Consider the following 22191-nt stretch of genomic DNA (forward strand, 5'->3'; position numbering starts at 1 on the left):
AAAACTCCCATCTCATCCCTCTGAATCATTTATTTAGGAACAAATAAAAGTGGCGGATTGAACCAAAATGCTTCTTAAAGGGCTCAGTGTCTAATGACTCCTGAGGCTTAATCCATCAACTTGGTCTGAGCTCTTCTGAGGAAGGAACCCAGGAGCCACTCAGCCCACTGTGGACAGTGTCTCCTGGAAACCACCTGGGGAGAAGGACCCAAACCCACGGGGTCCCTCCAGGAGGCACTGGATAGCAGCAAGGTTTGAGCACAAATGGGACGTGTGTGTCAGGGCCTCCTTACCTATGGTACACGGTACGCTTCAGCAAGTCTACAGATCTCCCCAAAGGCGGTTGATATTCACTTGTGTTTTGGAGGGGATGAAATCAAGAGCTCGCCTCAGATTCTTAAAGAAATTTTGAGGTCACAGAACCCTAGCTCTTAAATTTGTCTCATCAAAAAAAATCATGTAAAAATTCTACCACGCTCTCTGTATGAAAGAATACTAACTTGGAGAGGACCATTGAGATGAAATGCCAACAGAAGCTAAATTTTGGAGCCATGTGGCCAAGGCAGCTGTGTAACTGACTTTAGATTCTGCCCTGAGAAATTATCCTAAGGGGACTCAGACATGCACTTTTTCCAATGGCATTTGCTCTTCAGACCAGAAGCCTGGCAGTTGGAAAACTTGGATTTTCATCTGGTAAATTTTTCCAATTTCTACCTCCCTCTTACAAATTAGATAATCATTAAGCAGACTATCCGCATTCTTAATGAATAAAAATGAAAATAAATATAGACAGTGTGGGTAGGCATCAGGGGAAAAAAAGAGCATGCCAATTTTACACTCGATGTTCATAAATGATTCCTAAACCCAGGAATGATAGTTACGATAGATAGTTATAACCATCTTCCTGTGGAAATTATTGCTTTCCTCTATTCAAAGCCTGGATATTCCCAAAGGTTTGGGGATTGTTAAAACATGGTGTGTTATGGTCTCCATTACTGCCTGAAGACTTTTCAATACACATATGTAAAATTTTCTTTTCTTTTTGAATTTTAAAAGTGCACGCCACTTAAAGCCCCCTGTCTAGGGCCAACCAGTGGGCTGGCAGGGGTTGGGGGCAGGGAGTAAGGACACTCACTGAAGCAGTCCATCGGCGGGCCCACCCGGGAGCACGTCAGAAATGACGATTGATGTCTCCCCATTTTCAAAGTGTGGGTTGTCTCTGCCTCCGGACACTGCAATTCCAAATCCTCTCTTGGAATCCTGTTCATTGGGGTTAAGAGAAAAATTAAAATAAAATCTTTCTATAAGTGGTTTTCAGGATTTATTACAAGCATTCGATAAAATAAAGGTCAAACCAATAACCGGAGACAGCTCAGGAACAGAAGGCTTAGAGAAACAAGTGAGAAACAGAGTACAGCGTCATCATGGTTAGCTGACAGGTTTATAAAGGGAAATTCCTTATCTACAAGAAACAGCCTTGGGAAAGCTGGACAAGATTGATAGCACAGACTGGAGTTATCACTAGAAGCTGGCAGGGGATGGGAAATTACATCTTCTGTCCAAATAAGGATGTGTTATTGGATTCATCAATCATACCTGTTCTCATATCCAGGCCTGAGCCAGATGGGCTGGTCACAACTGAATCTATGCTAAAACCATATTTTTAAAGAATACCTTTAACTTCCAAGTTAGCGGAGCTAGTGGTTTCACTTCCATATAGGGTCAAAAAGAAGGAAATGGATTTTAAAGATAAAATCCGAAGATGAACTTAGTTTTGAGATCTCATGAGAGAGCAAAGCATTAAATTCTTTTCTACATGCATATAAGATGGAAATACAGATTAATTAGATTCAAGATTAATAGAGAAATGTATCACAGTGAACCCAAATAATAGAGAATCCCAACTCATTTCGGTGTTTAAAAAAGCTAAGCTCCCGGATTTCATCCAGATCACAGGGGCATGTACGTGACTATCACACTAAATACGGGTTTCATTACATAAAAATCTTCTCAGAGAATGAAAGAACCCTCACCTCAAGATAAGTTCCCACGTGGGGCCCACTGTGGCAATCAATAACAAACAGCAACACAGACAAGCTGGCTTGTTGTTCATTAATCACACGGCTTTGAATTTGGCAGTGCTATCCCCTGGTACCTGGTTTTACATAGGGAGAGCTCCATCCTCTATACCAGGCCAAAAATGTTTCTCACCTTTGCCAGTTCGGGGTCCAAACTCAAATGGTATGTGGTGGAAGGGCAGAGAGAAGAGTCAGAAGATGACAAGAGGTGAAAAATAAGACCTAAAAGGGGAAGCCTCTCAACTGGAGAAATCATGATTACTGCTCCAGAAGTTTCAGCACTTGAGCACCAATCTGTGTTTTTCTACCTGGATTGATTTAATACACATTTATTCAAGAACCAAATTTGCACTGAAGTCAAGAGTTGAAGTTCATGGTTGTGACGGTCAAAGGAAAACTCTCCCTTTGACGAACTTACAATCCATCTAAGAGGTGACAGAGACTGGAGAGACTCAGAGTGGAGAAAGAGCCATGCAGGGCCCAGGAAAAGTGAGATGCTGACCAAGGCAGCTTGATGGAATAAGCCTTTGGGATCACGAGTGCATGTCTAGCTTGACTCAGCCGCACGCAAGTCACTTACAAACTCTTGGTGGCTGCGCTTGTTTCGAGTGGGGCTAGCACCTATCATGCCCACCTCAAACTCTGCTGTCAGAATAAAAAGGAACAGAGCTAACATTCATTAAGCAGTGATTATGTGCTGGATTCCAAGTACTAGAAGAAGCTCTTTGTATTACCTAATTAATTTAATCAAGAGGGGCAATACCTGTGAAATACCTTTAAAAATTAAGTAAAATACACTTCCATGTGATCTTACTTCTACTTTCAACCCCACTGTGGGGAGGGGGCTGTTGTTTAAAATCTGATTAATTCGGAACCTATTAATATAATCAGGAGTGAGACAAAGACTACAACCCATATCTCCTGAGTGCTAAACTAACGTTTTAAAATTAGTTTGGGGAACTCCCCGGTGGTCCAGTGGTTAGGACTCCAAGCTTCCACTGCAGGGGCACGGGTTCATTCCCTGGTCAGGGAACTAAGACCCCTCATGCGTGTGGCGCAGCCAAAAAACATTTTTTTTTAATTAAAAAAAATGTTTTTTTAGTTTGGACTTAAAACTCACTGAGGGAATAAGTTATAAATGCTATAATTAAAATTACAAAAGTTGTAGAAGCTACCTCAACGTCCTTAAACAGAACAGATTATTTCCATTCCTCCCTTCCTTTCCCCTCTTTTTTCATAAACTATTCTATCTGGAGACAGGTGAATACATTAATTAACCTCAATACATTAATTAACCTCTATAATTTTCTATACTATACAGCCCTTAGCCAAACAATAACAACATGCAAATCCTTGTTAATGCAATAACTGTGTTTGTGTAAAAATAAATAAGATCCATGATCTGTTGTGGTATACATATACAATGGAATATTACTCAGCCATAAAAAAGAATGAAATAATGCCATTTGCAGCTACATGGATGGACCTAGAGATTATCACACTAAATGAAGTAAGTCAGACAGAGAAAGACAAATATCATATGATAGCACTTGTATGTGGAATCTAAAAATGATACAAATGAACTTATTTACAAACTTGAAACAGATACACAGACATAGAAAATAAACTTATGGTTACCAAAGGGAAAAGGGGAAGGAGGGATAAATTAAGAATTTGGAATTAACAGATACACACAACTATATATAAAACAGATAAAGGTCCTACTGAACAGCACAGGGAACTATATTCAATATCTTGTAGTAACCTATAATGGAAAGGAATCTGAAAAAGTGTTTGTGTGTGTGTGTGTGTTTAATGAATCACTTTGCTGTATACCTGAAACATTGTAAATCAACTATACTTCAATTAAAAAAAAAAGATCCATGATCTGTAAACTCAAGAACAGACTGTAGCAGATATGACATGTGTAGTACTCACCTTCTGTAGGGTCACAGTGTACTGTTCCCATATCAACTCCTCCATGCCTGGGGCCTGTTTTAGAACAATCAAAACCAATTTGATTAAAAACACAAACATTTCAATGTTAGAAATAAAACTATAATTCAAAATGTCTCCATAGAAAGGCCAGCTCACATATTCTATACACCAAAGAGTGGGTATTTTTTAGGAACACTATACTACCTGTTATATTTTCAAATATACTCTCCTTGAATGAAATGGCAAACTTAACAATAGTAGAAAATTAGAGAAATACATAGGGAGAGATGTACCCTAACAAGAATGAAATATTAGGGACTTCTCTGGCAGTCCAGTGGTTAAGACCCTGCACATCAAATGCAGGGACCGCGGGTTCGATCACTCCTCAGGGAACTAAGATCCCACATGCCGCGCAGCACGGCCAAAAAGAAAAAAAAAAGAACGACTGGAATACTAAGTGTTAAGCTTTTTTACTATCACCACTCCAAAACACTGTCATGATAAAAGCCCTTATCTAGAGTTGCAAACAGATATACTTTCATTCTTTAAAAAAAAAAAAAAAAATCTCCCTCCAGTCAAAGGTGACCTCCTAGGCAAGTTTCATGCATTTTTGTGGGGGGGGGGGGGCGGGCGGATGCCCATGCTGTGCAGCTTGTGGGATCTTAGTTCCCTGACCAGGGATTGAACCTGGGGCCATGCCAGTGAAAGTGCTGAGTCCTAACCACTGCACCACCAGGGAACTCAAGTTTTATGGATTTTTATGTCTAAAGGAATCCTTGGCCTTATCACAGAGACTGCCAAATTCTGTAATCTGTGGGACCCCTTGGCCTTTTCTCCACCAGTATTGTGGGTGTGAAAGATGATGATGCCAGCATAAAGACCACTGGGCTTCAGTTTCTGACAGTATTCTAAAATAGATGTCTAGGGCTTGCCACTGTGGTGGCACAGTGGTTGAGAGTCCGCCTGACGATGCTGGGGACACGGGTTCGTGCCCCAGTCCGGGAGGATCCCACATGCCGTGGAGCGGCTGGGCCTGTGAGCCACGGCCGCTGAGCCTGCGCGTCCGGAGCCTGTGCTCCGCAACGGGAGAGGCCACAACAGTGAGAGGCCCACGTACCGCAAAAATATAAAAAATAAAAAAATAAAATAAAATAGATGTCTAGATAAATCTGAAAACAGTGGATATCATTCAATAATAATAATAATAATTCATTAAATGCAGGCTGCCTTCGAGGGGAAATCCTTAAAGGCAAGAAATGCCAAGAAAGCCCAAAGCCAGAGAAATAAGGCAGCACTGAAGCAGGCATTTCAACAGGAGGCCGGGAAAAGAGAAACTGTAGGATCCAAACAGAGTGGAGATCAGATCAGAGTGAATGTATGTGGGGCAAAAACACTACCAGGCAATGGAGACAGCAGGGAGAGTCGCCTGCCTACCTTATTCTTGGCTCTGGGTAGAGTGGAAATAACTAAAAATATCTCCATGGAGAATTCCTGTATCAGTAGACCTGTACTCACTCAGGTTTGAGGCTGAAATTCATATTACAGATGTGACCACACTCTCCCCGCTCCAAAACCCTCACACTCAAAGTGGTACTGCATTGGTAGCACCACCCACCCAGGTACATGGAGGAGAATGAAATTCTCCCCTAGAAACACATTAAAACACAGGCTTCAGAGAATCCCTCAGATAAGCATTTGAGGAATATGAGTTCACAATTTAAACACACACACAAAGCAAGTGAGAGTTAAAAGAAACAAAAAACTGCAGAATCAAAGACTATAAATATTGGAAATATAACCACAGACCAAAAAAAGGATGTATAGTGTTTCATGGAAATATAACCATAGACCAAAAAAAGGATGTATAATGTTTCATATGTTTGTTTATCATAAGGAGTTAAAAGGGGAAATTAAAAGTATAATGAAAGCACAAGAGAACATCAAAAATAAACAAGCTGGACTTCCCTGGTGGCGCAGTGGTTAAGAATCCGCCTGCCAAGGCAGGGGACACGGGTTCCAGCCCTGGTACGGGAAGATCCCACATGCCATGGAGCAACTAAGCCCGTGTGCCACAACTACTGAAGCCCGCGCGCCTAGAGCCCATGCTCCACAACAAGAGAAGCCACCACAATGAGAAGCCCGCACACCGCAACGAAGAATAGCCCCTACTCGCCACAACTAGAGAAAGTCTGCATGCAGCAATGAAGACCCGACACAGCCAAAAATAAATAAATAAATTTATTTTTAAAAAAAATGACCAAGCAAATCTGAAGAAAAAATTCTAGAAATAAAAAAATATAATAAAATTAACACATTTTTGACGGGAGACATATTATGGCCACAGGAGTTAGTTTCTGCAAAAATCCCCCAGTCAATAATGTATTAAATTTAAAAAATGGATTAAACCACATATGACACATGGTTGAAGGCAATAATGAATTAGAAGAAAGATGTGAAGAAATTACCCAGAATACAGCACAAAGCATTAAAAAAAGTGGGATACCTGAAAGAAATTAAGAGTGAGAAAGTCGTACAATGTTTCTAAGATTTCCTGAAGGAGATGATAAGAGAGTGTGGGAGAGAGGCAATACTCAAAGTCACAACAGCTCTTCAGGACTTGATGATTTTTCAGGTTCAAGAAGGCTTATACATCACAAGCAGGGTAAATTCAAAAAGAAAGAAAACCACTTTGAAATTCATGGTAATCTTACTGCAGAAAAAGATACAGAGATGAGAGCATGTAGGTAGAAGAGGTTACAAAAGAGCAAAGAGAATAAGAGCTGACTTTGAAACAGCAATAATGAAAGGCTGTACTCGGTAGAACAGTATCTTTAAAACAGTATCTGTTGATTTAGGGGGCAGAAAGACATATTTTTTTTTTTTTTCATATTTTTTTAAAACAAAAATTGGGAAAGTTTATCACAAGCAATAAAAGAACTTCCAAAGGATAAATTTAAGAAAGGAATAATCCCAGCAGGAAGACCTAAGACGCAAGAAGGAATGTAAGCCTGGACATATATTGGCTGTATGCAACTAATCAATATAATAACATGATTTGTGAGAGTTAAACAAATAAGACAGAAGTAGAACACTGGGCAACATAGCAGGTAAATCCAGAAGACTCAAACACGATTTAATTATTCTAAATATTTTATTCAAGAGTAGAGTTAAACTGTAGATTAATTTTGAATTTCACTGGGTAAAACCCACAGGTTAAATTTTCTGGCATATATAATTTCCAAGATAGCAGAGAGGAAAATAAAATGAAAACAAAGCAAAACAACAGTCAATCCAAAAGCAGGCAGAAGAGACAAAATGGGAAATTTAGAAAAAGCAGGGCAAATACTAAACAAACTGTGACTGCAGAAATGAATATAGAAGAATATAGAAGAGTAATCACAATAAATATAAAGACAGATGGTCAAGATGGACTAAAAACAAGTAGATCCAGCTACATTTTTTTTAAACAGAGAATATCTAAAACATAAGGACACAAAGGAAAGGAATCTAATTATATGAATAAAAAGCCTTGCTGTACTTATTATATACAAATAGTTTAAGAAAAACTATCTAGTTCCTTTACATTAAATTTTTAAAAAAATCACCTGGGCCATCTCTGCACTGCTACTAATGACAGAGAAAAGAATCAAAACACGTCCAGATAATGTGCTCCTGTTTTACCCAGTTAACAAACTCTTAGGCTTGGGGGGGAAAGACGTTTAGCACAAAAGGCAATTCTAACAACTGATATATTGGAGCAGATAATTTATCCTTTGATAGAACAGGATTAGGAAAAGGCAATTTTGCTTGTATGTAGAGAAGAAAGATGAGCCAGCCATCTTGAGTAGCTATAACTGATTACTCAAATTGAGAGGAGTTTATAGTCTTTTAGTTCCCTCCTCCCTCTATGTACTCACTTTAGGGACATTTCCCTGGTTAATACCATCTGGCTCCAAGAACTCTGAGAGATTTTAAAATAGAATTCAGGGCTTCCCTGGTGGTGCAGTGGTTGAGAGTCCGCCTGCCGATGCAGGGGTCGCGGGTTCGGGCTCTGGTCGGGGAGTATTCCCACGTGCCACGGAGCAGCTGGGCCCGGGTGCCACAGCTGCTGAGGCCCACAAGCCTGGAGCCCGTGCTCCACCACAAGAGAGGCCACCGCAATGAGAAGCCTGCGCACCACAATGGGGAGTGGCCCCCGCTCTCCACAACTAGAGAAGGACCACGCGCAGCCGCGAGGACCCAACACAGCCAAAAATAAATAAATAAAATTTATTTTTTAAAAAATTGTGACTTAAAAAAATACATAAATAAATAAATTTAAAACAACAAAAAAAGAATTTTTTCTTAAAGGGAAATAGTAAGCAGAAACCCAGCTGATCATAACTGAGCATCTCTTTCCATTTCCAGAGAACACCTCCTAACTTCTTGGCACCTTCGGTTTTCAAAGTGGCTTTTGTACAACCAATCCACTATCACCCGGAAGTGACCTTACTAGCATGTATATTTTCCAAGTTTCTTCTCTGCTCTTTACTATACCTTAAAGCTGACAAATTTCAACAAAGTGAATTACTCTGTAAGTTGTGGTAAAATAAATACAGTTGCCAACTCCTCTTTGAATATAATTATACTCCTGTATATTAAGAAAAACAGCACAGTACCCTGCCCCAAAAATGTATTTAAAAGTCATCAGAAAAGAACCAGTACCATGACAATGACCCCTAGGATTGGGCAGCGCTATAGGGTGGAGGGGAGCACAATGTCCAAAAAGAGAGTGATATCTAGGTTAAATGAATCAACACAATGAAATACACAGGCACTGAAATAATCATTTAACTTCTGTCCATTTTTAAAGTTTTTTCTTTATGATGCCTGTGTTTTCAATTAGAAAGAGAATTCGTTGTTTTTTTTTTGTTTTTGTTTTTGTTTTTGTTTTGCGGTACGCGGGCCTCTCACTGTTGTGGCCTCTCCCGTTGCGGAGCACAGGCTCCGGACGCGCAGGCCCAGTGGCCATGGCTCACGGGCCCAGCCGCTCCCAGACCGGGGCATGAACCCCCGTCCCCTGCATCGGCAGGCGGACTCTCAACCACTGCGCCACCGGGGAAACCCGAGAATTCGTTTTATATTTTCAGGTCTGCCTGCTATTGGTAGAAGCAGTGGGAATATAAATTGGTATAAACCCTCCAGGGGCCAAATTATTAATATGTCTCAAAATGTAAAATGTACATACCGTTTGATCAATCAATTCCACTTCTAGGAATTTATTCTACAGAAATATTTGCACAAGTGCACAAAGATATACATATAAATTTGTTTACATCTGCTTATAATTTTTAACAGATAATCAATGAAATGTCCAACAACAGATTGGTTACATATATACATCTCTATACTTAAATGTCTATTGAGGGGAAAAATCAAGACACAAAACATCATTTTGTTTCTGTTTTTTATTTCCCTGATATATTTATTTTCATAAGCATACAGGGAAAAGACTGGAAGAGTAAATACCAAAAAATATTAAATCTCCCCAGGAGTTGTGGTATGGCAGAGAATATTTTTATGAGTTCAGTGCTTTTAGAATAAATGTCAAAAATAAAAACAGCAAACTCTCCATTAAAAGTTTTGGATTTAAAACTTTTTATCATTTAGCAAAATAAATGCATTACTACAAAATTTATTTTCAAAATGTTGTCCAAGCACCTGGCTTTCGAAATTCACTGTTCTTCCTTAATAAGATTATACTGTCCTTAAGCATTCCTGTGCTGCCTGCAGTAGTAATTTAAATTCGATTTGGCAGAGAAAGGATGAATCCCTCACTACCACCATGCCAACAGGACTGAATCAAATTTTCAATCAATCAGACCTTGCCAGGTGCCAAAGACTTCACCAACTTGTCATGAAACTGCTCAGATTATAAGTGACTTCTTCTTATCTAGGGTTAATGGGTTGTGACACAAACCACTGACTACTTAAATATAATATTAAAAGAATTTATTAAGTAATAAATTTTAAATCTTAATTTTAAAGGTGAGGCAATTAGAGTAAAATAAATTTTAATAGTGCCTTTGAGAATTAAAAGTACACCATGCTGTATTTAGCCCACAAAGCTGTGACTTTTTACAAAGTCTCAGAGAAAACCCTTCATTCATTCATTCATTCACTTATTCACTCACTCACTCACTCAAAAATGTTTACTGAGTATCCATTATGTGCCAAGCATGTGGTTTGTGGCACCTGGACTACACTGGTAAAAAAAAAACCAGCCAAAGCCCATGTAGAGCTTACCAACCACAGGTGTGCCCCGAAAAGCCAATCACTGAAAGTCTGCCTCAACTATATACTATCTTTCCAGAAACACAGACACCCCACACAATCACACATATTCCCCAGAAAATCAGCTCCGGGTACATGGCCGGGGACAGCCTACTGGCATGCAGCAACTCAGCTGACAGCTGAGATCAGGCCTTTCGAACTGGGCCAACGGGCTTGGGCCCCACCCAATCTGTGCTGGGCTGTGCAGAGATCAGAGAATTGCTGTCAATATTTAGACTGCATGAATGCCGGTAGGGAGCTGCTTAGCCTTTGGAGAGCTTTACAAGCACACATATATCAGAGTAAAGGTACTCGTATTCACAACGCAGTGATTCCTCTCCTGCGCAGAGGCCCGAGAACAACGTGCCAGTATGTGCACACAGATCCACATAGAGAGTATTCACAGCAGCAATGTTTCAACAGCCCAAACCTGGAGACAACCCAAACGATCTCTCAAGAGCAAAACTGACAAATAAATTGTGATATACTATTAACATGCAATGTTATACTGCAATGAAAATAAACTAGAGCCACACATCCACAACATAGATGCATCTCAAACATAATATGGAGTGAAAAACATCCCAGAAGAATTTATAGAGTGTGCTATCAGTTTTATATAATTCAAAGAGCAAACACTGTTTCATAAAAATGCAAATATTCTTAATATATTCTTGTACACTTAAGATGACTAAAACGGTAAGTTTTATGTTATGCGTTTTCTATTACAATGGAAAAAAAATCAAACAAAACCAATCTTTTGTTTAGAGATGTTTGTGTGTATGTATGTGTACGTGACCTGGGGTGAGGCAGAGGAGTGAGAAGGGACCTTGGGTCCATTTTGGTGGAGGGTCCATGGGTATGTGCGATGGGCTCATGGGTATATTTTATAATTATGCTTTATGATTTAGACACGTAATTCTCTGATATGTACCAAACATTTTGTAAGTTAAAGAACACAGGGGAGGGCTTCCCTGGTGGCGCAGTGGTTGAGAGTCCGCCTGCCGATGCAGGGGACACGGGTTCGTGGCCCGGTCCGGGAAGATCCCACATGCCATGGAGCGGCTGGGCCCGTGAGCCATGGCCGCTGACCCTGCGCGTCTGGAGCCTGTGCTCCGCAACGGGAGAGGCCACAACAGTGAGAGGCCCGCATACTGCAAAAAAAACCAAAAAAAAACAAAAACAAAAACAAAACAAAACAAAACAGAGGGGAAAGGGGGGCGGGTTCATGAGTGAACAAAGGGTACTCAATGATTCCTGGCCCAAGGACCTCATACCAAATATTTGTTAATGCAGTACAGACTTTGCAAAGCCAAAGAGCAGAAGAAAGTGTGACCGTTTGGACTGGAGGAGGGCAGGGTGGGATCGTAGCAGTAATTTGAGAGGTGCATGAAGGCAGGCGAGGTGGAGGAGAGGCTAGCTCTGAGGGAGCAGCAGGCTGCAGAAGATGCCAAGTCTCCTTTTCACCCCAAGAGTCAACATTCCAGCAGCAGGAGGACCTCCGCTTCCCCGCCTCACTTTCACTTTTCCTGTAAGTAGTGTGAATAATCACCCCCACAAAATTGTAATGACTCATTCCTAGACAACACAGGAAGATAAAAGGGGGCCAATTTTTTTTTTTTAACCATAAATAAAACACTGTGTTAGCAGTAAGGTATTTACATGCAGAATGAGAAAGGGCCAAACACAAACAGTTATTCGATCTTTTAAAAAATATTCTCTAGTTGTTATAAAGTTTCTTTCCTTTGAAAAATCTTGGCCAAACAGGTAAATCGCATATTTTACATAAAGAATATGGAAACGTGTTAAAAACCAACCAGAAGGCAAACACCAAAAGTCTTCACTGCCCCAACAGGAAATCTTTAAGCTTTTTGTCTACAAATTGTTGCTTCCCAGTGATGGAGGGTCAGAGCCAAAGCTAAAGATTGATCAACATCTGCCCATAAGGTACATGTTTGATAAAAATCCCACCCACCATAAAAGTAAACACACATGTTATAGTGCTACAGATGTTCAAACTATAAAAGGAAAAAAAAAAACAAGGGAAAAGCTTTTTTTCTATCATTTAGAATCTGAGATAGAAGAGTATTTTTAAAAAGAATAAGAATATACATTTCTGCAGGATAAGGAAGCAAAAAGTTTTTTCCCCAAACAAGAAATTACAATTACCCAAATACAAACAAACATCTAATAGGCAAACTATTAAGTTATCCCCAGGAAGCAACACCGTGCTTGCAGATTCCCAACACATGGAAAACAGCAGCCTTTGATTCAGAAACCCCATAAGAGGTTATCAGTTTTGCATACGTCTGCTAAAAATAATACAAGTATTTTAAAAACCCACCAATGACTACAACCTGCATCTCACAATTTGTTACTGAAAGCTGCCAGAAGCACAAATAAAGCAAAGGAAAAAGGAACCACTGTGAGAAGGCTCCCCCCACCCAACTTCCCGCAAAAGAAAGGTCAGGAAAGAAAAAGGGGAGAGCTTATAGAGGGACTCACATGGACTTTCAATCTCCCCAACTTTTTAACAGCCTGGATCCACATCCTCTGGAGGACCTGAGTGGTCTTCATGGCCCCTGGAGGTTAAGCAACCAGACCACTGCCTACATCCCAGGCTGCTCACCCATTGCCATCACTCCACGTGGTTACGTAAGGCAGATACAATAGTGGCCCACATTGCCAGCAAATCCTGTTGTCATCTCTCAGTGACACATCCATACAGCAGGGACGCCAAACGCTTTGAAAAGCACCACTTGTGAGGAGAAAAGAAAGCAGTCTGGATTTGCACCGCTCTTTTAGCTTTCTTTTCCTCCCTCTCTCCTGTGCCAGGGAACCAGAGAACTGGAGTAAATATTCCTTTTAGACATGAAGAATGATTCAATATCCAAGTAGAAATTATTAAGTAAGTAGGGCATTCTAGAGACACGTAGAGAAGTTTTATTTACATAGATGCTCCCATACACACACATACGAACACACACACACACACACACACACAAGAAAAGCATAAACCGGCTGAACAGCTACTGGTAATGTTTCAGAAGAATGGAATTGCTACTGTTACCTAGAAAATTAAAAGGCATGAAGATAAGAAGTTGCTCATCCTTGGAGATACGTAAATCTGTACTTGGGCTGCTGGTGCAGCTCAGAGCCACCGCAGGGACAGAATGCTCACGAAGCAGAGCTTCTTCCTCTCTCTCCCCTTTCTGTAAATTTCGAAGATAAAAGAATAATAAAGCGCCCTGCTATCCATTTCTCTCTCTGTCTTTACCACTTGTGGGGGTGGGGTGGAAAAGCACATTTTGGGTTTCTGAACAGCTAAGAAAGACTGTATGGGATACCGGGGGTTTGAAAGTTGGGCTTGGGATTTTGGAAGCATGGTCTCAGGGAGCTGGGGGTCCTTTTCACTACCACAGTGTATGTGACATCAATGGGCCAGAGCGAGTGAGAGTGAGCCCCCTGACTTATTTAAGGTTGAGATGTGAAATAAACGTGGACCACGAGATGCAGACCATATAGGAAGCAACTTGAAGCAGACGCAAGGACGTGAGTTTTAAAGGCAGATGATCTGGGGGCAATCTCTGTTCCGTCACTTAGCTGTGGGCCTGGGATAATCTGTCTCCTTCACGAAATGGGGATAACACACCTACACCTTGGAGGGCGAATGTCAGCCTGGGATGAGGCAACCTTTCCCTACAAAGTGCACTGCTGAACGGGCACTCGAACATGTTCACGTCCTTCCCTTGGACCCTACAAGAGTAAGTCCTTCAGAAGTGTTGGGACAGCAAAATAGGATAGGAAATGAATGAAAGTTTGTTTCAAATCTTACACTGGGCAGGGCAGGGAGGACAAAGGAGTCCCACTGAAGCAGGACCCTTAGAAGCCGAGGGGATGCTCAGGACGCGACCCCAGCTGACCAGACAGGACCAGCCCAGGGCCCCAGGCGCAGAGAAGCAAGGACAGAGGGCACAAAGCAGCTCACTCCTTTACTGTGACTGTCCTTAGTAAACACTCCTGCTTCCCCGATGAGGAAATAAACACTTCTTTCCCTTACATTTATGCATATTGCCCAGAACTCATAGGCATCCCACAAGTTAAAAATTCAAGATTCTTCTTCAATGATTTCCAAAAGTCACAGTCTCTACCATCGCTCACTCTTTTTTAAAAATTGTGCTAAAAAAAACTGCATAACATAAAATGTATCATCTTAACCATTTCTAAGTGTTCAGCTCAGTAGTGTCAGGTCCATTCACGTTGTTGTGAATCTCCAGAACTTTTTTGTTGCCAATCTCCAGAACTTTTTCATCTGGCAAAACTGAAACTCTATACCCATTGAACAACTCCTCATTCCTTCTCCTCTCAGCCCCTGGCAACCACTATTCTACTTTCTGTTCCCATGAATTTACTCTGAATATCTCATGTAAGTGAAATCATACAGTATTTGACTTTTTTGGTCTGGTTTATTTCATTTAGCATAATGTCCTCAAGGTTCATCCTTGTAACATGTGTCAGGCTTTCCTTCCTTTTTAAGGCTGAATAATATTCCACTGCATACATATGCCATATTTTATTTATTCATCCACCAATGGACACTTGGGTTCCTCTCACCTCTTGGCTATTGTGAATAATGCTGCTATGAATGGAGGTGTGCACATATACTAATTCTTTACTCATTCATTCAACAAATGTTTACCAAGTACAGTATGCCAGACCTTGAGGATCAAATGAAGATCAGATCATACAAAGCGCTGCCTTCAGGAAGTCTGACAGCAGCTAGCACCTGACCTACCTGGCTGAGTGGGGAGTGGGAGGTGTTTCTCATGAGCAAGGGACATTGAGATGAGGTCTGTAGAGTGAATACAATTGGGGAGTGGGTGGGGTTGTGCAGGACCCAGAGAACAGCACAGGGCAAAGACCCTGAAAAAAGAAAGGCAGGAGGGGCCGCTAGTGAAAAGGCCATCAGAACCCCTGCAGCCTGTTCTGATGAGCAGCTATTCTACCAGTGGCATCAAAAGGACACTTTGTGGTGGACAGCTGCCTCCATGAGAAAATCTCAACAGTTTAGGGATTTACCTTTTCCAAGATCCCTAACTTCCATAGTCACATATTCGAGAAACATCTACCGAGCAACTAGACACCCGCCCTGTGGATAAAAGAAAAATTACCCTACATCATCACCCTCAGGCAGTCACAGTGCAGCGGGGAACTGGGACACGTAAACAGTAATCACAAGTCAATGCAACTACAACAGCAGACGAATATACAAGGCTCATTCGTTCAACGAATATTCCCCAAGAACCCAGCAGGTGTCAGACACTGCTGTAGATGCCGGGGGGAGTACAACCCAGTGTCCTCCCCTCACAGGGAGGATTTTAACGGAGATAACAGACAAGTAAACATATATTATAATCTCCAGTAGCAGTAAATGCCATGGGATGCGACAGTGGAAAGAATGAATCATAAGAAAACCTGGACCTCTCTCCAAGGAGAAGGAACAGCAGATGCAAAGGCCATGAGGTGAGAAACAAGCTTATAATCATGAAAGAAAAAAGGCTACATGGGGCTGGAGCAAGGCGACCCCTGAAGTAATGGCAGGTATATACAATGTGAAATTGATGGCATGAATGCGTGTTATTAATAACCGGGATGGGAGGTCTGCAGTGGATGGAAGTGTGCCCCAGTGGCAGGGGAGGCCCTCCTGCGTTCTACGCGAGCTCAGTGCTGAAAGATGACTAACTTGTCGGGTGGGTGGATGACCTGGGGAGGGAACCGCAGAGCAGGAGGGATAATCTGTAAGGTGTGTGCAAGACACTGCAAGCACTTGGTGTGGCTGGGAAGTAAGCTGTTTAATAACACACATGGGATGCTACGTCCTCAGCACGGACAGATGTGTTAAATAACTTAATTACAGCTTGGGAGTCTTAAAACACACAGCCATCCTGCAAACAGGAGACCAGACGGCTATGGGAACTGGAATGGAAGGAAGCCATTAACACTCAGCAGGCACCTCGCCCATGGCTCTCAGTTTTTCACTGATGCCCACAACCCTGTGAGTTAGCTACGACTGTCTCCATTCTACAAACAGGAAAGCTGAAGCCGTAATTCACACAGTTAACGCTGTCAGATACGGATGTGAGGCTGGAGCCCCACCCCAGATTTGATTCCTTTTCTATGTGTAGAATGTGATGTGTGCTTTGCACACACTAAGCCCTTAATAAATATTATGTGGACACCTCATAAGGAAGGAAATAAAAGGAGAGAGGAAGAAAGCAAGTAAGACAGAAGGAGCACAAAGTGAAATCATCAAGGTTCCCAGGAGGTTCCATACAGCAGATATGAAATCTTGGGAGACCACCACCAGTATAAACTGGGCTAATGGTTACCTGCACCAGGATTCCTATGGTGTTTTTTTTTTTGTTTTTTGTTTTTTTGCGGTACGCGGGCCTCTCACTGTGTGGCCTCTCCCGTTGCGGAGCACAGGCTCCGGACGCACAGGCTCAGTGGCCATGGCTCACGGGCCCAGCCGCTCCGCGGCATGTGGGATCTTCCCGGACCGGGGCACGAACCCGTGTCCCCTGCATCGGCAGGCGGACTCTCAACCACTGCACCACCAGGGAAGCCCCCTATGGTGTTTTTATGCTGTGTCCAATATGTCATTTTAGAAGGCATCTCAAGAGAGAGTATAAACAAACAGCCAGCCAGCCTCAGGATGGGTGGGCAAACCATAGCCCACCTACCTCTAGCTGATCACAGGGCTTTTCTGTTTCACCCTCCCCCCACCCTTCCCCCAGGAAATTGGCCTTGTTTTAATGGCTGTGAATTAGTCAAAATTCTCTTCACCAGACCCAGTTTTGAAACACCCGTCAAATAAGTACACAGGAGCCCCTTTTCCCTAGAAAAGGCGAAAAATTGCTCTTCCTAAAATGAGTAGTTTTTAAAATTATAAACCAAGTCTTTGGCTTCAAGGCACTTGCCCGTGTCTCTTCAAAGCCAAACCCTTCCTGGTTGCAGTAAACTAGTAAGCAGTGAGTTAAACAACCCTTTATGTAATTCTTGGTTTCAAAAAAAAAAATCTTTCATAGTTTATTCCATAAGTATTTCATGTTCAAATGCGACTACAATGTCACCACTAGCTCCTTACCCTCCCTTCACAACTCACGAAGGTAAGCGCTGACAGGGAACAACTAGTGCGCACAGTGTGCTCATAGCACACAACTCACAGCGGACACAGCCTGGGTGTGGCCAGGGTTAAAGAAAAAAGCTACACACAGAAGTTTAAAGAGGGATTCTTGATAGCTCAACAGAATTCACAGGATTAGATTCTAGAGTTATTGCTGATGGGTACCAGAGTATCTACCTAAGGTAAAATTTCAGTGCGTATTTAAGGAAATAATAGAGAACTGGGAGAGGATGACAGTATTCCTAGGGGTGCAATCTGCAGTTTTGAAAGCAGTTGTGCTGAAAGGCACAAAGCAATGAACCCAGACTCCCAGGAAGACACTTCCAGCCAAGACTCTGCCCCTCCCAACTGATCCATGACCTTGGGCACCCACTCAATTCCATTGCTACTTGGTGAAAACAAGTATATCATCATCTGTTTCACAGGGTGAAATGAAGCAAACTCCCACAAAAACACTGTAAAATCCAGGCCAGTAAACCTTCAATGGGGAGGTGGGGTTGTCATAAATACCCCTGACAATGGCAGCCACATAACATGGTGGGGAAGAGCCCTGTAGGTCACTGCACATGCCTGGGTCCAAGTTCATCTCTCACACACTCTACAAGCTCTGTGACCTTGAGCAGTTTGCTTGTTGAGGCTCAGTTGCCTCATCTATAAAATGGGCTCAAAATCCCTACCCTATTATAATTGTTGTGAGGACTGAATGGAGTAATGCTTGTAAAGAGCCTTGCCCATTGCCATCACACAATCACCACTCTCCGTAAAGGTCTCCACCATTAGTTCTGCAGCAGCAATGTAAGGGGACCACTCCCAAGTAAGAAACTGTTTTCTTTCTCCCAGAAGAAATCATACTCTCCCAGAGTATGATTAACTACAATAAGAACACATATGGAAGCCAAGGGAAATGAACATATATGTCCACACAAACACCTGTACACAGATGTTCACAGCAGCACTACTTATCATAGCAGAAAAGTGGAAACCATTCAAAGGTCCATCAAATAATAAATGGGTAAACAAAGTGTGGTATATGCATATAATCGACTATTATTCAGCCTGTTAAGGAAAGAAATACCAATACATGCTCCAACAAGGATAAACCTTGAAAACATTATTAAAGAAGCCAGATGCATAATATTTCGAGAAATCACAAAATATTATGATTGCATTTATGTAAAATGTCCAGAAGAGGCAAATCCATAGAAACCAAACGTAGACTAGTGGTTGCCTAGGAATAGGGGAATACGGGGAGAAATGTGGGGTGACTGGCTAAATGCGTACAGGGTTTCCTCTTTGGGGTGATAAAGATGTTCTAAAATTGATATGGTGTTGGTTGCACAACTCTGTAAATATACTAAAAACCACTGAATTGTACACTTTTATTTCGTGAACTATATGTGAACTATATCAATACAGCTTTTTTTTTTTTTAATTTAAAGAATGCATCATGGATTCTGCAGTCAGAAAGTGGGGATTCTTTTTTTTCTTTTTTTGGCTGCGCCACATGGCTTACGGGATCTTAGTGGCTTACGGAATCTACCAGGGATTGAACCTGGGCCCTCAGCAGTGAGAGGGCGGAGGTCTAACCACTGGACTGCCAGGGAATTCCCAGAAAGTGGGGATTCTAATCCTTGCTCCACCACTTCCATTACTTAACTTCTCCTTGCCTCAGTTTCCCCCATCTGTAAAGCAGCGGTAGTCACAAGACCCACTCCCCTAGAGTTGTTGTGAGAATTTAATCAGGTAATTCATGTACAGAACTCAGGGTGGTGCTGCACACACAACCAATGCTCTGCCATTTTCAGCTATTATCATTACCATAATTATTGGACCCATTTTACAGAAAAGAAGACTGAAGTCAGAGAAATAAAGTAACTTGTTTGAGGTTATACAAGTTAAAGGTGGCAGAGGATAGATTCTAACCCTTGTCAGCGTGGCTACAAAGCCTGTATCCTTTCGACTGAAGTACGTTGCCTCTTTCACTATACAGCGATTGTGCCTTTCAGAACCTACCCATGAGTGATGACTGGTCCCTGGCCTTGAAACCAACCAACCAAAAAAAAAAAAAAAAAAACAAAAGCCATGGTTGTTGGTGCTTGGGCACCAGACCTGCAACGGATCCAATCACTCTGACAACTCAGAACATCTTAAAAAGCATGATGGTCACTTTCAAGCAGTTGGCCTGGGTTCAGTCAATCCAGCTCAGTAACTCTTCCTCAGTGACTCGGTAAGAAGAGAGTGCAGGAAGGGAATAGGGTTGGACTTTATTTTATTTCATTTCTGGCTCTTTCAATAACCAGTTAGGTATAAGTTCCCTAACGGCTGTGCCCCTGTGAAAACACGTTTAAATGAGGGGGCATAACGTACACCATTATTAACCGAACGTCACAATGTGCCAGACACTGTGCTAAATGCTTTATGGCTCTTGACCACTGATCCTTCCAAAAACTATAAAATTCCTCCCTTTTTACATATGAAAACATAAAGGCCTGATGATCCACAAAACAAGGAATTAAGAAGCTTCAATTAAAATTAAAAACTTCTTCTCTGTGAAAGACAATGTCAAGAGAATGAGAAGACAAACCACTGACTGGGAGAAAATATTTGCAAAACACACATCTGATAAAGGGCTGTTATCCAAAATATACAAAAGAACTCCTAAAACTCAGCAATAAGGAAACAAACTATTGGATTAAAAAATGAGCCAAAGACTTCAACAGATACCTCACCAAGAAGATATACACATGCCAAATAATCATATGAAAAGATGCTCCGCGTCGTTGAGGAAATGCAAATTTAAGTAACAATGAGACACCACTACATACATATTAGAATGATCCCAATCTGAACAATGACAACACCAAATGCTGGTGAGGATGTGGACCAATGGGACGTCTCGTTCACTGTTTGTGAGAATGCAAAATGGTGCAGCCACTGTGAAAGACAGTTTGGTAGGCTCTTAAAAAAACTAAACATCCTCTTACCATACGATCTAGCAATCATGTTCCTTGGTATTTAACCAAAGGAGATGAAAGTTTATGTTCACACGAAAATCTGCATGTGGTTTTTAGCAGCTTTATTCATAACTGCCCAAACATGGAAGCAACCAAGACGTCCCTCTTGTAGGTGAATGGATAAATAAACTGTGGCACTTCCAGACAAAGGAAATATTATTCAGTGCTAAAAAGAAATGAGCTATGGAGCCATGAAAAGACATGGAGGAACCTTAATGCATATTACAGTTGGCCTCTGTATCTGCAGGTTCTGCAGATTCAACCAACCATGGATTGAAAATATATTAAAAAAAAAATTTCAGAAAGTTCCAAAAAGCAAAACTTTGGGGGGGGAGGGATAAATTAGGAGTTTGGGATTAACATATAAACATGACTATATATAAAACAGATAATCAACAAGGACCTACTCTATAGCACAGGGAACTCTACTCAATATTCTGTAATAACCTACCTGGGAAAAGAATCTGAAAAAGAATGGATATATGTATGTGTATATGTACAACCACTTTGCTGTACACCTGAAACTAACACAACATTGTAAATTAACTATACCCCAATATAAAATAAAAATTAAAAAAAAGGATTTCTTCACAGTGATGCTATATTTCCGTACTTCCAGTATCTTTCAACTAAAGAAAAATAAAATATGAATACTGTAATAAAAAAACAAAAACAAAACTAAAAAAACTTCAATTTGCCACATGCAAGCAACTATTTACATAGCATTTACATTATATTATTAGATATTATAAGTAATCTAGTGATAACTGAAAGTATACAGGAGGAACTGCCTGGGTTACGTGCAAATACTATGGCATTTTATATAAGGGACTTACTTGAGCATCCCTGAAATTTGGTATCCACCTTGGGTCCTGGAACCCATTTTTATATACATATATATATATATGTTTATATATATGTACATATCCTGAGATATTAAGGGACTCGCACACAACTCCACAGCTAGTAAGTGGATGGTCATGATCTGAATCCGGATCTGCATAAGTTCAATTTTAGTAAGATATGAGGCAAAAACAAAAACACACCATCAACAGATAATTACATTTAAGACCTCTATGTTCACAGTTCTGCTACACTACGTTACAAAGTATAATTATAATTTAACAGGCCATTCTTATTTGTAATCACAAAGAAGCCATTAATAAGCCAAAAAAGGAGCTAATTTGGCAACACAGACACAGCCCTGTCTACTCTATGATTTTAAATCTAAGCCCATAAACTTTAAAACATAGCTTTACTTAAAAAAACAAACATGGGGCTTCCCTGGTGGCGTAGTGGTTCAGAGTCCGCCTGCTGATGCAGGGGACACGGGTTCGTTCCCCGGTCCGGGAGGATCCCACATGCCGCGGAGCGGCTGGGCTCGTGAGCCATGGCCGCTGAGCCTGCACGTCCGGAGCCTGTGCTCCACAATGGGAGAGGCTGCAACAGTGAGAGGCCCGCGTATCGCAAAAAAAAAAAAAAAAAAAAAAAAAAAAAAAAACAAACATGTACAAACCACCACCCATGCTGGTACCAAGGTATATAAACTGCTTTGTCAAAAGGCAGGTTAGAAGTGTGGTCAGCTAAATCCTGCCAGCAGGACTGGCCCTGTATTAAATACCCAAGGTCAACTGTCCCTCCCAGACCCAAGGCACCATCAGAG

At 41.4% G+C, this 22191-nt stretch overlaps 1 protein-coding gene across 4 annotated transcripts in view; it reads right to left on the reverse strand.

The window, feature by feature from the left end:
* The window catches only part of TJP2 (tight junction protein 2), a 138064-nt gene that overhangs the window by 39763 nt on the left and 76110 nt on the right, over positions 1 to 22191 (reverse strand). For all 4 annotated transcript variants that reach the window (XM_032635390.1, XM_032635388.1, XM_032635389.1 and 1 more), the window contains exons 3-4: positions 4017 to 4070; positions 1136 to 1260 (exon numbers count right to left, since the gene is read on the reverse strand). In XM_032635390.1, coding sequence (XP_032491281.1) covers positions 1136 to 1260; positions 4017 to 4061 — 170 coding nt within the window. In that variant the 5' untranslated portion in view covers positions 4062 to 4070. The remainder of the gene's footprint in view (positions 1 to 1135; positions 1261 to 4016; positions 4071 to 22191) is intronic.

The sequence above is a fragment of the Phocoena sinus genome, chromosome 6 (genome assembly GCF_008692025.1).
Source record: "Phocoena sinus isolate mPhoSin1 chromosome 6, mPhoSin1.pri, whole genome shotgun sequence".
Classification (NCBI taxonomy): Eukaryota; Metazoa; Chordata; class Mammalia; order Artiodactyla; family Phocoenidae; genus Phocoena; species Phocoena sinus.